The sequence below is a fragment of the Serinus canaria genome, chromosome 3 (genome assembly GCF_022539315.1).
Source record: "Serinus canaria isolate serCan28SL12 chromosome 3, serCan2020, whole genome shotgun sequence".
Classification (NCBI taxonomy): Eukaryota; Metazoa; Chordata; class Aves; order Passeriformes; family Fringillidae; genus Serinus; species Serinus canaria.
In genome coordinates, this window is record NC_066316.1 from 20,978,320 (window position 1) to 20,993,832 (window position 15,513).

The 15,513-nt window shown below is 37.3% G+C and overlaps 1 protein-coding gene across 1 annotated transcript in view; it reads left to right on the plus strand.

The window, feature by feature from the left end:
* Positions 1 to 15,513, plus strand: part of USH2A (usherin) — a 371,525-nt gene that overhangs the window by 292,275 nt on the left and 63,737 nt on the right. Inside the window, exons 53-57 of the mRNA XM_050972284.1 lie at positions 291 to 445; positions 2,249 to 2,447; positions 8,401 to 8,508; positions 9,056 to 9,239; positions 9,958 to 10,115. Coding sequence (XP_050828241.1) covers positions 291 to 445; positions 2,249 to 2,447; positions 8,401 to 8,508; positions 9,056 to 9,239; positions 9,958 to 10,115 — 804 coding nt within the window. The remainder of the gene's footprint in view (positions 1 to 290; positions 446 to 2,248; positions 2,448 to 8,400; positions 8,509 to 9,055; positions 9,240 to 9,957; positions 10,116 to 15,513) is intronic.

Sequence of the window (15,513 nt, forward strand, 5' to 3'; positions counted from 1 at the left end):
GGGGTAGTGGTGGTGGTGCTTATATTTATTTCAGGAAATCTTGCTTATTGTTTTCAAACTATGAGGAAACTTGGTAGAGCTCTCACTAAAAACTGGGATCTACTCAGATGCTGAGGCAGATGCTGAGGAAAGTAGCTGGTAATTGACATTCAGCATTTAATCAGAATTATTATATGCTACTCTGGCCATGTAGATATTTCATTGAACGTTTTCTGTATGCAGAATAGGTTATTATCCCATGACACAGGATCCCTCAGCTTACAAAAGGGAAAACTTTCTTTCTTCTACAGGTCTTATTATTCACTACATCATCCTCCGAAACGGAATCGAGCATTTTAGAGGAACAGAGAGGAGCTTCACAGACACCAGTGGTGTCCAGCCATACCAAGAGTATTCCTACCAGCTGCGAGCCTGCACTGTTGCTGGTTGCACAGACAGCAGCAAGGTTAGTGAGGTGGGATTCATGGAAACTGGTGCCAGGATTTTAACAGCCAGTGTGGCAGCATTGAAATGCTTTTGGAAAAGGGTAATTGAAGGCACGCTGATTATTGAGTAAGTGAAAAAAACATCAGTGATCTGATTTGGATTCAGCTACTGACAGGTGAATATTTGGAACCCCAGGTTGATAAAGGAAACGGAAGAAGAAAGCAGTGTCTCAGTCTTGGCAAAGCTGAAATTGCCCTGTAGGAACTGATGTTTGTTAAAGAGAAAGCTGTACATGGCACAATGGAGTAAAGAATATTAAAATGCGCCTTCCCTAAACCTGGAAATTACATATTTGCTACTCACTAGGTGGTCTATAGCCTCTTCTTTCTTGCTATTTCTTAGATATTTGCTTAGTTATAGTCTAGCAGGTTTTTCAACAAACTTCTTACTCTTCCACTCCAGTGGAAAAGCCTCCTTTCACTATATCACTCTTCCCTGGCTTTCTATATCTGCACTTGCTTCAGACTTTACTGTCCCTTTGTGTGCAACCTGCCTCAGCTTCAATTTTAAGCAAACAGCATCTCTTACCTCCCTTTCTGAGTTTCATCTCCTTGTGTATCACTTTGAATCACCAATGTTACTATTTAATCAGCTCTGGTTTTTATTCTGCAAAGTACCTCCCTTATTCATCATTTGCAAAAATGATTTCTTAAGTGACCTCTTTTTCACAATATTATTCTTGTCTCTTTGAAAATTAATTTCTAGGACTAGAAGGGTAAGGTCTGTGGGGCAGAGGTGGGGAGTAATGACTTTGTTTTGTAATTATTATATCTGTGGGATTGATTTTTTCTTTTATTTGCAGGTGTTTAAATGTTTTTCTTATTCATGCAAATCTCAGCCAGAAGTATAAAATAAAAAACACTGATGTAGAGGGATGAAGATAGGTAGATAGTCCTCTGCCTGCACACTGAGCTGTGGTCTGGAAACTGTGTAGGCACAGTTGCTGCAACCACTGACCTGATAATAAATCCTGCTTATTTCACTTGCCTGTAATTAAGGAGTTTACTGTTGCAAACACTGAAGTCTGCAAGTGGGGACTGATTCCACCACATGCACTAAGATAATATATTACAGAGGGCACATTTTTTATTTACAGCATAATATAAATACTTTATGGTGGTAATAACAGAAAAAGAAAAGTGATTCTCAGAGAGAAAATGGTCTGACTCACTTATTAAACCAATGTAATTTGGAAATGCCTCTTCTTTAGCTGATGGTGGAGATGTGTCAATAGAAAATTACCTTTTTCCTTTTTTTTTTTTTTTTTTTTCATAGAAAGAACTTAACAAGTGCAAACCTATCCTGTCTTTCAAAATCTTTAGATTCCTTATGGAAGTATGGAGTTGCAGATAACTAAAATAGAGTTCAGATTGCATGGGATATATGGAGGCTTAGCCCCATGTTTACTGGTGCTTAAAATATATGAAATCAGGCAGTTAAAATGCAGAGACACTGACAAACCATATGGAAGAGAGTTATCAAGAGTTTTCAAGCAATACAGTTTTTGTTGTTTCACCCTGTGCCATACACTGCAGCTAAAATGTGGTGAACCTGTTGTGATAAATTGGAGACACAGACTTATGTAATGTATTCAAGGTCAGATTTCATTGTGAAAAAGGAGGAAAAAAGTAACTACTTCTCCAGCCCCTTGGTAATGATATGCCAGCCCAAACAACATTTTAAAACAAAAGTGACATTCTCATTGATCATGGTATCTAGTGTACTATTACATTAAATTGCTGTTTAATTCATATGTCTTCAGGTAGTTGCAGTCACTGTCCAAGGAGTCCCCGAGAGCGTTCAGCCACCAGAAGTCAGTGCTCTGAACTCCACAGCATTGCATTTAAGCTGGGGTGCACCCAAGAAACCAAATGGGATCATCAGAGAGTACCAGATAAGTCAAATGGGGAGAGGACTTATATACATTGATGCTGCAGGCAGAATGCAGCACACAGTGTCAGGTAAGGAGGCAAAGCTCTTTGACAGGCTAATGTCCTGTCCTTAAGATATAAGACAGTATTAATATATTAAAAATGCCACTTGTCAGTAACTTTGAAATCCTAGCACGGTGCACAATTTGGAATGCTTTATCATGACTTCACATATCTTAAATTTATTTTTCTCCAATCTCTTTCATTTCTAGCTGCTGTTTGTTAAAATATTAATAGATTTAATTTCAAAATTTCAAAATAAATCTATCCAGCTCAACTGAAGATGCGTGCTTTGTAGTGTGCTCAAGGACTTAGATATTCTGTGTAGGCCAGCCATCCCTTCATACAGATTCAACTCTCTCTTTTAACGCCGCTGATGTGCAGTAATGCTGCTGTGAATGTTTAGCAGTGTAGGATCGAGAAGGATCCAGTACTTTATGTCTGAGATAATTAAAAAGAAAGAAAGACAGAACGGGAAAGATCCCAAATTCTGTTTATAATATTATTTATTTATTTATAATATAATTCATTTACAATATTGCTTATAGCCTTTTTCTAAATACTTGATGAAAGAAGCTTTATTCCAGGGATTCTGGGAGAAAGTTTGGCTCAGACCTCAAATGTATTATTTTTACATATTCAATTTTTACTTATTTTTGAATGTTACACTGAGCCAAAATTCCTCTTAGAAATGCTTCTGTTGAACACAGAGGAAGAACATAAGCATTATGGGATATTTTTTTTTTCATTCTTTGACCTCAGGTTGCTCATTACATTTTTATATCTCACAAATGCATTAATTGTTCCAAGGTTTTTTGCCCCACAAGTAGGAAATTTCAAGATTCCTATGTTGTACACACCATGTGACAGCCAGCCAAAGAGCAGAATTTGACTTAGGGCACATAAATCCTCTGGAGCATTGATGGCACTCTCAAATACCCCTCAAAGCATGAGTCCTGAGTCAGGGTGCATCCCTTAGTGCTTAGAAGAGTTTGTTTCTGCTGTAGTCACTCACAGAAGAGCAAGATTGCTGTTCCTCTTTGACAATATCAGGCTCAAGTGAGAAATTCATCAATGGTGCATTACTCCTATCTCCGTATTCAGTACTTCTGGACATGAGATATTAGCCAGAGTTGGTGGAACATGTTTTGGAATTGCTGTTGTAAGTTTACACTGCAAAGAAGGACCATTCCAACAAGGAGTGATTTATTGAGCCCATTGAAAAATATTTCTCATGCTCCTCCAAGGCAGTTATATCTCCATTTCAATGCCAGCAATACTTAGCAGTTGGAAGTGAGAGGAAATGAAATTAATTCCTGAGAAACAAGGATCTTTTTTCTGTTGTGTGCCTGTTCTGTTAAGCCACTGTCCAGTGCGGCCATGTTAAGCCAAGAAGGAAATAAGTGATCATTCCTCCCGACAGTCATAATCAAATCTTTTGCTGTTTTCTGCAGGAGCTTCCTTGGGTAATAATGTGGAATTCATGAGAGTGATTTAGCAGTGTGGGTAATTATTGCTCTCTAAATTAAAAGAATACGATAAAAGAATCAAATTCACTTCATACATAATCTCAAATGTTTGAACTGTTTGTCTTATTCCCTGTGGATGTGTGTTTCGATTTTCCCATTATCCTTGTTTTTCTTTTTCCTTTTTTTTTTACCTCTCCAAAACTGCCTGCTTTTCCCTGAGCAACAGTTGAACATTAATGAAGCTGTAGCATTAGTATTTGTGGAGACTTTGAATCTCGGGTCTCGCAAATGGCAGACGTGAAGGCGAGCACCTTGCCACGGCACCATTGTCTTGCTGCTTATTTTTAATTACATCAAAGCTTTGGAAACATGATCCCACAAATGCTTTGTGGGAATAGTGGTGAATGTGCTCATCATGTGAAATCCATAAATTGCTTATAATCCTCTCAAGATGTTAAAAAAAGCATTAAGTAATTGAAGACAGGAAGTCCTCAGTTAATTATTTAGAGGTGTTATCAATGCTTTAAGCAAACTGAAGCATTTTCTGCTATCTCACTGAGTTGAATGCCACTGGGACCTAGGGGCAGCAGCCATCATCTTCTCATATTCTCTAATGCAAACAGCACATGGCAGCTTGTCAATAAAAGACCTTTTTATATCATTTATTACTGAACACTTCCAGTACCCTGTACAGAACAATTTGGATGACAGTTATGGCATTGTTTCACTTTGTGTTACTACTACTTTACAAATGGGCCTGCTAATGCTTTGCAGTGGGGCCAGGCAGAGGGTAAGACAGAGGAAAATAATTAGGGGAATTGTAAAAGAAAGCCAAGAGTGCCCTCTTCAGCAGCAGCAGGTGGGTTTATAGAAAAGGTTTTTCTCAACTCTCCCCTTTAATTACACCAAAGTTAATATCCCAAGTAAGAGGCTTTATTAACAATTTGTAGGATCAATCATTTTGAGGTCAAAACCAAGGAAGATAATGAATATTTATTTTAGTGCAAGAAACAATAGTGTGAATACTTTGACTGAATAGTTTGAAATTCTTTCATCTGAACATATTCTCCATTTCAGGGCGATGAAATCTGAAGAGATACCAAAGTGTTGTCACTGGTCAGGTCTCTCTCCATATGCAGCACTGAATCATTAATAATATTTATCTAAAGGAAACTCTTGGGGATGAAGGGGTTGTGGGAGGCTGTGGTCAGCAATCTGACATCCTCCTGAGTAAAATTCCCATGGCAGGGCCCAGGAGCGTTATCCTGGGAGCTAATTACTGACCTTGCTGGAGCCATACCCACAAATGGAGACAAACAGTATCAGAAGGAATTGATTTAGCTAATAGAACAATGCATTCTTAAAAAACCCCCCACTGTTCTACAGCCTTTTGGCAAATGACAAATGCTGCAACAATATAATAGACTGCTTAAATTGACAAAAAAAAAAAAAATTAAAAATTTCCCACAATAATAAACCAAAAAAGGAGGGGAGAAAGGTCCTCTAGGGAAAAATCAAGTAGAGATATCAGAAAAGCAAAATGCTGCTTACATTTCAATATTTTTTTACTAGTTGTTTTCATTATCAGTCACATACATAGATTTGCACAGAGTTTTTCAAAGCATAAGACAAGGCGTCTAATGCGAAGCTTTACTAATCTAGATAAAAATCTGCTGTGACTGCTCCATATATGGCTAGAATTAAAGGTATCAGAATTTCACCAATAAATTTAGTGAAAGCATGTGCTCTTTTTTTAATGCTCATTTTTCTCTTTTAAGTGTAGTTGTAAATGAGTATTGCTTTATTATGCATGTTTCCTTTAAAAGTGAACATGACTCCCTTTAGGGGAATTCAAGTAATTTGTTGCCACAGTAATCTTTTCTATCCTGAAATGTTAAATACTTGGCTTTCCTCCATGCCTCTGCCTCTCTCCAGTCTGCAACTGTCATTTTCTCCCTCCTTACTTTTATACACAGTGTTCAGATGATTTTTCTTCTCTTCCAGTTCATGATTAGGTTACAGCAAGGGCTGTCCCTGTGAGTCATGTCTTTATTTTCTCTCCTTCACATCTAGTTCAATTTGTTAAGCAGCCTGCATATCTTCTTATAGTTGCTGCTTCTTCTTTCACTCTATTTTTTTGTAATATATTTTAATTAAAATATCTTGGTACTGGATGTAAGCAAGGATTTGTTTATAAACAAAGGTCTTGCAGAGGCTTTTTTGTTGCCACAGAGTTGCATTGTTCTTTAAATAATTCCATTTATATGCAGGAGCTACATCCAAAGTACACTGTTAAAACCACAAAGCCACATCCTTAAAAATCGACCAGCATAATACCTGTGAATTGACCTGTATAATCCTAATCCAGCCTCTTCCACACAATCAACATTACACAGCAGTGCAGTCATTTGTTCATAGGGTTACTGCCTCGTTCAGTCCACAATCTGTGCCTCTTCCAGGGAGGAATGAAACGAAGCTCCTGTATGGAGAACTGCTGCCTCAGCTTTAGCTGTGTTTAGTGGATTAATTCCTTCTGGGAGTCTCAGTGTAGATGGGCCTAATTCTGCTTCTGCCCAGAGCTACATTCCCTTTCAAGGAGACAGGAACATGGGAATATGGAGCGCAGGGAGGGAGGCAGTTGGGACAGTGCCAGCCCACAGGGACCAAGCGTGGATTGCTGCAGGGCTGGGGGCATGGACTGCCAAAGGCAGCCTGACATCCAGGGCTTTCACATTTGTTCAGGCTGTGGTACTGAGGAGGGCACATCTCAGTCTTTCACAGTTTGTCACAACCACCTCTTCTTCATTTTCATTACCTTGCCTGAATTTTCCTGAGCCCTCAGAGCTGCAGCTGAAGGCACCAGTTGTGCTTGGATATATAAAGTTTTGCATAACACCAGGTAGTCTGACAGCCAGGTCCCAGGAATCCCAAATGGCTTCCTGGCAGCTCCACGAAGATTTTTGGTTCTCTGTCTCTGAGTCAGTATCCTGATTCTGAGAGAGAAACTGTTCTCTCTTTTTTGAGTTTGTGTGGTTTTTTATGGAGTTGATTGGGGGGAATTTTTTGGTTTGGTACTGTTTTAAGATATTTGGAATGCTCAGCAAGTTAGTGTTGGTAAAGTATCTCTGCTCTAGAGTGGACACTGCAAGAAAAAGTCTCAAATTACAATTAATCAGGCTGTAGACCACATATTGGAGTTTTGGAAAGGACTGTGCCACAAAGCCTGTGAACAAAAGAGGATCAGTTTGTATTGTACAATGTCCTGGCACTGGGATTTCCTAGTTTTTGAGTGTTTAGTTATGCAATTTTATTGCTTTCAAAGAGATTTTGTGTATAATTTGTTGCTTGTACTTTTTGTATCCTTTACATTCAGGAACAAGAACCTTTATTTAATGTACTGTGAGATGTTAACAAGGGGGTCCTTGAAAACATGAGAAAGGGGTTTTCAGTGTTTGTGCCCGGTGATATCTTAAAAATCAGTTTTGAGAAATATCCAAAATAATAGTTTGGCAAAGGTGCTGTGTTGTGGGCTGGAGGGTGCTGTCTAAGGAAGGCTAATCAGCAGTTCAAGCTGAGGTCTAAGGTGATCTCACAATGGTCTGAATATTTAACAATTTAACTACAAGAAGCCTTTAATAGGTGCACAGAATTGGCTATTCTAAAAGCTCAGTATCTTGGCCAAATTGTGAGTGCAATTTTATGAGGATCCCTAAAGTCAAATTCTTAAGCCACAGGCAACTTGATGTGAAATCTGAAGTCATCGACACAGAGCAAAAGGATGTTTAAAAATTTCCAAGGAAAAGGCAAAGCAATATATTCTTTTCTCATCTCATTCAAGGATGTACAGCATAGAAGGTTTGAGCAGGAAAAAAAGTTTTTAAAAAATTACAAGTAACTAAAAATTAATATTTTGTAATGATGCCTTGGTCGTCAGTTCAGCTTCTAACTGCTTTGTAGCATTTATTGTAAAGCCTTGTATCAGATAGGGAAAAAATAGAGGGAAAATTTGAAAAGAAATTAGGAAGTTTGCAGGAGTATCCTTGGATTTATTTGCAATGTAGTAGAAGGTTTAATGTACAAGTGAGTATTTTATTATCTCCTTATTACAAATGTATTAGTAATACATTTTCAAAACATAAAAGGCTATTCAGGTTTTCAAGTCCAAAACTCTAAGCAATTGCACTTTCAGGTGTTTTTCTGCACTGCCAGTGTCATCTAAGTTTTTGATTTAAAGCTGATTCGGGTATATAAAAGAGATATCCATTGCAGCATAGACAGATATTCAGTCTGAATTGTTTTGTTTGGTCTTTTAAATTAGTAGAGGATATATGTCTAAATTAGTGAGAATTCACCATTTCAGTATTGCTCAGGTGTAATACAAGAATAGCTCATACTTTATGTTTGCCAAAAATGCTCTAAGTTAACTTTAAGTCCAGTAACTTTCTGTGCAGAGATATAATTCTTGGAATGATTGATGTCAACATCTCAGCCTAAACTCTGTTTGCTCTTTTTAGGTCTGCAGCCATACACTAATTACAGCTTTGTGCTTATTGCATGCACATCTGCTGGGTGTGCTTCCAGCCAACCACTTTCAGGTCAAACTTTACAAGCTGCTCCTCATGGTAAGGGAGAAAGTCATTCTTACAGAACTGCAAAGAGATGGTCATACGGGCTTGTGTTTTCTGACAGATTAACAAGGTGCACAACTCCACTGTCATCCATCAAGCTATCATGTAGATATTTCCATGAGAGAATCTGTCTCTCTTGGAGTTTTTATATCTTGACACATTCTCTTTACTGCCTGGCACTACATTTCTACTTTCTTTTGGTGAAAATTTCCCCAAATTCATCTCTAAGTTCATTAGCTTCATTAACAAAGCTAGAATTGGAAGATAATTTTTTTTTAAGCACAAATGAATATGCAGACACTACTGGGCATATAAAGACAGCAGCCTTTGGCCTCGTTCTCCATTAATCTTTACTTTGTCTACTTGGTTGCATTTGTTATAGGATAAATACAGAAGGTGTGTTAAATTCTGTCATTCTCCCTGGCAGTGCTTTATGTTTTCATTACATTGCTGAAAACAGCAGCACAAGTATGGGAAAAGAAAAAAACCACCTTTGAGTTTCTGTCATAAAATTAAAATAGTGTCATTTTGATTTTATTAGGGGTATGGCCAAAACCTCATCATATCATAGTCAGCTCAACAGAAGTGGAAATGTACTGGAGTGAACCAGAGGAACCCAATGGACTCATTACTCATTATCGATTATTCCGTGATGGAGAACAGATTTTCCTGGGTGGCAGTACAGACCTGAATTTCACAGATATTAACCTGCAGCCTAACAGTAGGTAAGGCATGTTAGCGAGCTCTGGTAACAGGTGAAAGACCTTGAAAAACAGAGGAACTTGTGTTAGTGAAATGTACAAAATATAACTTACTGTGAACAAAAGAAAACTCTCTTAAAATATTACTTTATTACTCCAAATTGGTGGAACACTTTTACTAGTCTTTCAAATGTTAATCAAAGGACTTTTTGTTTTGTTTTTGAGAATAGGTAATTCTGATTTAAAGAAGCAAAGCTTTTTTATTATTTTTCTTGGATGGTATTTTGGTAGCTCAACGATAGGTATTTTTCCATCATGGAATATACACTGAAAAATGTCTGGTTTTATATGACAAGCAGCACTGCATGTGGTATACGATGTTCCACTGCATACTGAACATACAGTTTCAAAACTCACTGCTGATACTTTTATAGAAGTAATTCTGAAATTAGTTTTGACACTTTTTGAGTCAATACTTCTCTTGCTTATGTAAGCTAATTTGAATTTCAGTATTAGTATTTAGTATTAGTATTTGAGTTTTGGTATCTTAGGTTCTATGGTAATTATTATTCTAATTGGCTTTTCTCACATTAAGAAAACTTAAATATTAAAATCTTCACAAATGCAGTATTTGTAATACTCATTGTATTCACTTTAAATTGGTGAAAATGGAAATGTTCTGTTTCTGATATGCCTAAAGCTTCTAACTACAGTGTCCACTGATCTTTTTGTGTTTGTGCAGATATGTTTACCAGCTGGAAGCCAGCACTTGGGGCGGCAGCAACACTAGTGATAAATATGTTATACAAACACCAGCAGGAACACCAGAGAAAATTCATGTCCCATATAATGTCACAGTAATTGATGCATATTCTATATTTCTAGCTTGGGATGTGCCAGGTAAAAATGTATTTCTGTGTAGTACTTTGTAGCAAAATGAAAGGATTGAAAAATTAGTATATCCAGGTAGGCAGCTGAATCATTCTGATATTTTTATTCTTTGTATTTAGTTTTAGTGATTGAAATACCCAGTATCTAAAGCTGTTATGTCCTAGAGACACATTATTTTAACAATATTGATCTAGATACTTGACATCGATATTGTGAGGTTTAGCTGAGCAAAACCCTGAATGTTTTGGTATTATGAACTATTAGTGAGTGCAAATATTAATGAAAAAACAAAGAAAAATTATGAGTTTTCTGTTCATACTAACCTGAGTTATCATCATGGAAACCTGACAGCCTTTTAGGCTGTGTGACAGAGATCCTAGCTGGCTATGACCTGATTGAGTAAATTTTATTTGCCCAAGCACCTTAGTGTATTGTGGATATGTTACCTTGCAGTATGGTGGATCAGCAAAGGCACAGAAGTATTTTTCCTCTTGCTACTCTTCTCCTGAACATGATCAGATGGCCTTCACCTGCTATAAAGCTGGGCTAACAAAGAATAATTGAATTATAGAATCTTTTTGTATGAGAAACTATGCGATGCTTCATCAATATAGATCATAGCTTAAGTGATTGGAGCACTTTACTGATGTTATAAAAATTATGTGATGTGTTTATTGTGGGAGAATGAGAGCCTTGTAATGAGCAATCTTTTTTCTACTGTAGTTCATTTCCAAAAAGGTGTTTTCTAGTTTGTAGATACTGGGTTTTTTCAGTTAAAATTTCGTCAGTGTTTTTAGAAACTTCAGATGTTTGCATTTTGCAATAATAGCCATATGTGTTTTATCAATGAATTCATGGGAGTTTTTAATATCTCTTGTTCCTAATTATTTAAGATGTTCTATCCTAGCTTATTAAGGGACAATTGGCATTAAAAATAAAGTCACCTAGAAAAAGCATTTTGCCTTCAAGACTGGGATTGCAAGTATTGTGGCAGTGCTTAGCAGTGCTCACCCTACCCATTTAAGCAATGATTAATAAATCTATAATACCCTGAGCTGTCAATCTTTTAGTTTTCAGGAGCACAAAATCCATTATAGAAATGCTATAATATAAGAAAAAGATTAAAATCTTAAATTAAACTTTTCCCCCTACTGCCTGAAAGGATTTAGAACCCTGCACAAGGCAGGTGAATTCAAATGGCATATAATCTACAGTTGGTTTTATTGGAAAGTGACTCATGCTGTATTATAGTTTTGATAATAAATATAATTTAAGGTACAAAATATTCAGCAACATTATAAATAGATTTAAAACATAAGAATGTACTGGAACAGCATAGGTTGTGAAGAGTGGGGTGTTTCCCAGAAAAGCTTGTCCTTGTTCTAGACCTTTTCCAGCTGCTTAAATTCCTGTTACTCACAGTAGGTTACAAGCCTGCAAAGGAGAACCAGGCTCTGTGTAGTACATTTCATTATGTTGCAATTAAGATTTTGCATACAAAGGTCTGTCTGTTCCTGAAACCACAGAATCAGAGGGATGAGGAGGAGGCTGGACATCATGGATCTGCAGAAGATGCAAGGTTCATGTATTCACACATCTGTAGAAATCACTCTCCTTAGATGGGAAAGGAACATGTCCTTCTTTCCAGATATTGGGACACACCTTGAACACTTAACTCGCTTCTGTAGATATTTGATAACTTCTTTGCCTTCTAGTTGTGGTGCTAATTATTTAGGTTTTTAAATGTGAAGAAGGGATTTTCATACTGTGCTTCTGTTGGGTATTGTCCTGGCTTCAGCTAAAACAGGGTCCATTTTCTTCGTAGTTAAGACAAAGACAGGAAAGCAAATCCTGCTATTCTTTATATTATTGCACTTCAGGGCAACTAGCTTGATCTTATAAGAATGGGGAGTACTAACAGCAGAGAAATGTTACTGAATGTTACTGAAACCTACAATGCTATTAATGCTGCTAAAACCTGTGGGCAGAAGCACAGTTCTGTGCAGAAGCTAGGAAATTAATTATTGACCCTTCATAATCTTGCTTTGTGCTCAGTCTGAGATCCTTTGTGCTTCTAGAGTTATTTTTTCTGAAGAGTGACTGAAGAGAATGCAGGTGGAGGTTTATTCTGGAAGTTCTGATCTTCTGGAATAGCACAGATCCCATTAATATATCCTGTCATACAGATGTTTGGGGTCACATACATCCCCAGCTTGGTATGATTAGCATGAAGTGTCTACTGCTTCTAATCCTTATTTATGTCCAGGTACATAGAGTAACTATTTTTCTTTTTCTGATCTATTGCCTTTCTGTGCATAAATCCTTGTCTCACAACAGGCTGCCTTGAGTCAATGTAGCTTTTCCTTATAAACTTAGAATACATCTTTATTTATAAGGATTGTCAGGCTTGCAGTCACTCTTGGACAGAACTGTTCTTTTCACTGGTGTAGACTCGATGTCAAAAAAGTGCTTTTAATTAACAAAGTTTTGATGAGAAGGTACTTGTTCATAGTGTCTTCCTGACTGTGGATATCAGGGCTGCTTTGGCATTCTGTCTTATCTGCTGTAATAAATTTGGATCAAATAATCACCCTCAGGATTAATTATGGACACATCGTATTACAAAGACCTTCCTTTTGGATAGTTTAATTATAATGTTTCAGCATCTGTAATATATCTAAGGCTCATGACTTCATAGATATGTAGCATTTCAAAACTCCTGACTTAGCTAAAGAGCAAGGTGGCCCAGTAGTGGTCAAAGTGAAGGATTCAGAAAAAGATACTTGACACACCTCACTCACTGTGGAAAATGTGGCTTTATTTTCTGAAATAGGTATTCCATTATCTTCCTCAGTGCACAGACCTCAGAGGTATGGTACATTTCACTGATATGCTAAGGAAGGATATGTTACAATTATTATGGAACAACTATTAGGGCCGTGGGTAGAGCAGAAGAGCCAAATGGAAAAAAAAAAACTCCTCTGCATGATTTCCCCAAGGTATATCCATAATGTTATTGATAGGTAGGCAGGTAGCCATCCTGCATTCCAGGTCATTGACAGCCCCACTGGTCCTCACTGGGGACCTGATTCTTCTGGGTGTCTTCAGTTGTGACTAATGGTGACTTCAAAGCTGAACATGCTCAAAATAGGATCCTGTCCTCTGCTCCTAGGATATCTGCTTCCTATGTTAAAGATCATCTGGGTTAAAATATTTTCTTCTTCATCATGTTATAACACTTTATCAACCTCTAAGTTTGCTTATCAGTTAAAATGACAGTTGTGTGAAATCTGGATTCTTACTTTATTCCTCTTGGGATTAAACGTGGCATTTGAATACAATGTATTTGTCACAGCTTCCCCAACTAACCTGGTTTCTTGTGGACTAGCAAATGGAACTTTTGATAAGCCAATGTCACATGCTCTCTTTTTTTTTGGTTTTTTTTTTTTTTTTTTGAGTAAATTATTGTTTGCTCCACCTCTCTGTAGGATAAGCTTATCAGGTTCAATATCCGAAGATTTGCATCTTGCAAACAATCAGCATCTCCAGCTGTTACTGTTTTCAGAGTCTTGGTGGGAATACTTGATGCAACCAGACTGAGACATCTGGATATTTGAAGCATAATGTAAATAGTTAATCTCAGGAAGCCAAATAGATTGTTTTGTTTTGTGAATTTAAATATTAAAATATAACTTTAAAAGAAATAATGTTCCTGTATGGAGTTCGGCTGTCCGTCTCTGCTCCCACACACACTTAGGATGGTTCTTGCACGCTGGGCCTCAAAAGATGAGTCTGAACTCAAGGTTTTTTTGGTCTTCAGAATTGTTTATTGTTTCTTATCTACAAAGTCTCTTCTCTGCCCGACCTGGATCTGACCAGCACGGCAGCCAAAGGCACTCTGGCCACCCCCAAGGCAGTCGCATCTTTTATAACAAAAACTACGTATGTCATATTTACTTTTTATCCCCAATACCTATCACCCTCGTCACCAAGTACACCCTCACCCCAGACCAATCCACAAGTGCCAACACTGCAGCAGAAGATGGACGACAAGAAGAAGAAAGAAGAGCCTTGTGACATGCCTTGATTCCTCCATCTTGTCTCCACAACCCCCCTGTACCAAAACCCCAAAATCTGTGATTTACCCTATAACTATGTCCTCCCTTCACCATTCACACCCGAGTAATTCCCACAGGTTCCATCTCCTCATACACCGGTGGCACATCCCAAGATGGATCAAAATCAAGCCACCAAGTGCTTTTGGCAACGTTCCAAGGCTCCCGAGCCCCCCAAGGGTTCTCTCAGTAGCTCTGGACATCAGGAGTGATGTGCTGAGTTCCCACATTCCTGTTTCAGTATTTGTTTCCTATAAGCAAAAAAGTTTTAGCTATTTTGCTTTAATTGTGATCTGATTTCACATCATAGTAAAGAAATTTTCAGCAATTAACTTCAAACAAATTTTGGATGACCAGTCTGTATGTCTGTGCCTTTTTATCCCAAGTTTTAATCATCCTGTACTGCAAATTCTATTTTTGACCTAGCCTAGTTTTGAAGTACACAGAGCCGTCAAGCCTAATTTGCAGAGTTTTGCACAGAATTGTCCATTAAATGTTATCCAAATATGCCCAGAAAAACCCAGGGTTTCATTTGATTGATTTGCCCCATTGCAATATATGCACCTGCTGTGAAATGAAGTCACAGAGAAAAAAAAGTGGAATGATTTAACTTTTTTATTTGTAAAGATAATCAGGGTTTTTCTGATTACATCTTAACTTCATAAATGTTAAATAACCTATCAGCATCTAGTTGTTGTAAATTATGAAAAAGAGTATTGCTGGGAATATTAACCAACTAAATCCTTGTTCTTTAGTGAACATGAAAATGTGTTATGGCAGGTTGTCATTGTGCTCATGGTAACTTTGACACCAAATAACAAAACTGCCATTTGCATTTAGGGTAAATTGGTTCACTTGTGCTTTTACGGTTCCTTTTGTTCTGACATAAATTTATGATCTCTGGAACTAACCAAGTCGTGCAGTTTCCCAGATGACTTTAACAAATATGCCCATTTCATTTCCTTCAGTTATCAGAGCACACAAGGTAGTGGTTTCAGACTGGCTGCAGATGCTGAAGGCTATTCTGAGCAAAAGGGTTTTTTTACAAGGTTCTGAGTTGTAAGAGTATATATTACAATTTTGCAGATTAAGAAGTGATCTTTTGATCTTTGTAGTCAATGAATTTGATCAAAGTGTAGAAGGATTCCATTGGACATTGGAATTTTTCAGGATGCTTATGTGATTTTATTTAAAATTTCATTTTCCCTTCTTCAGATCATTTTTTCTCCTGAGCATATTTACTATTGGTATCATTCCTAATATAGTGCAAAATTTAGCAGAAGTTCAAGATT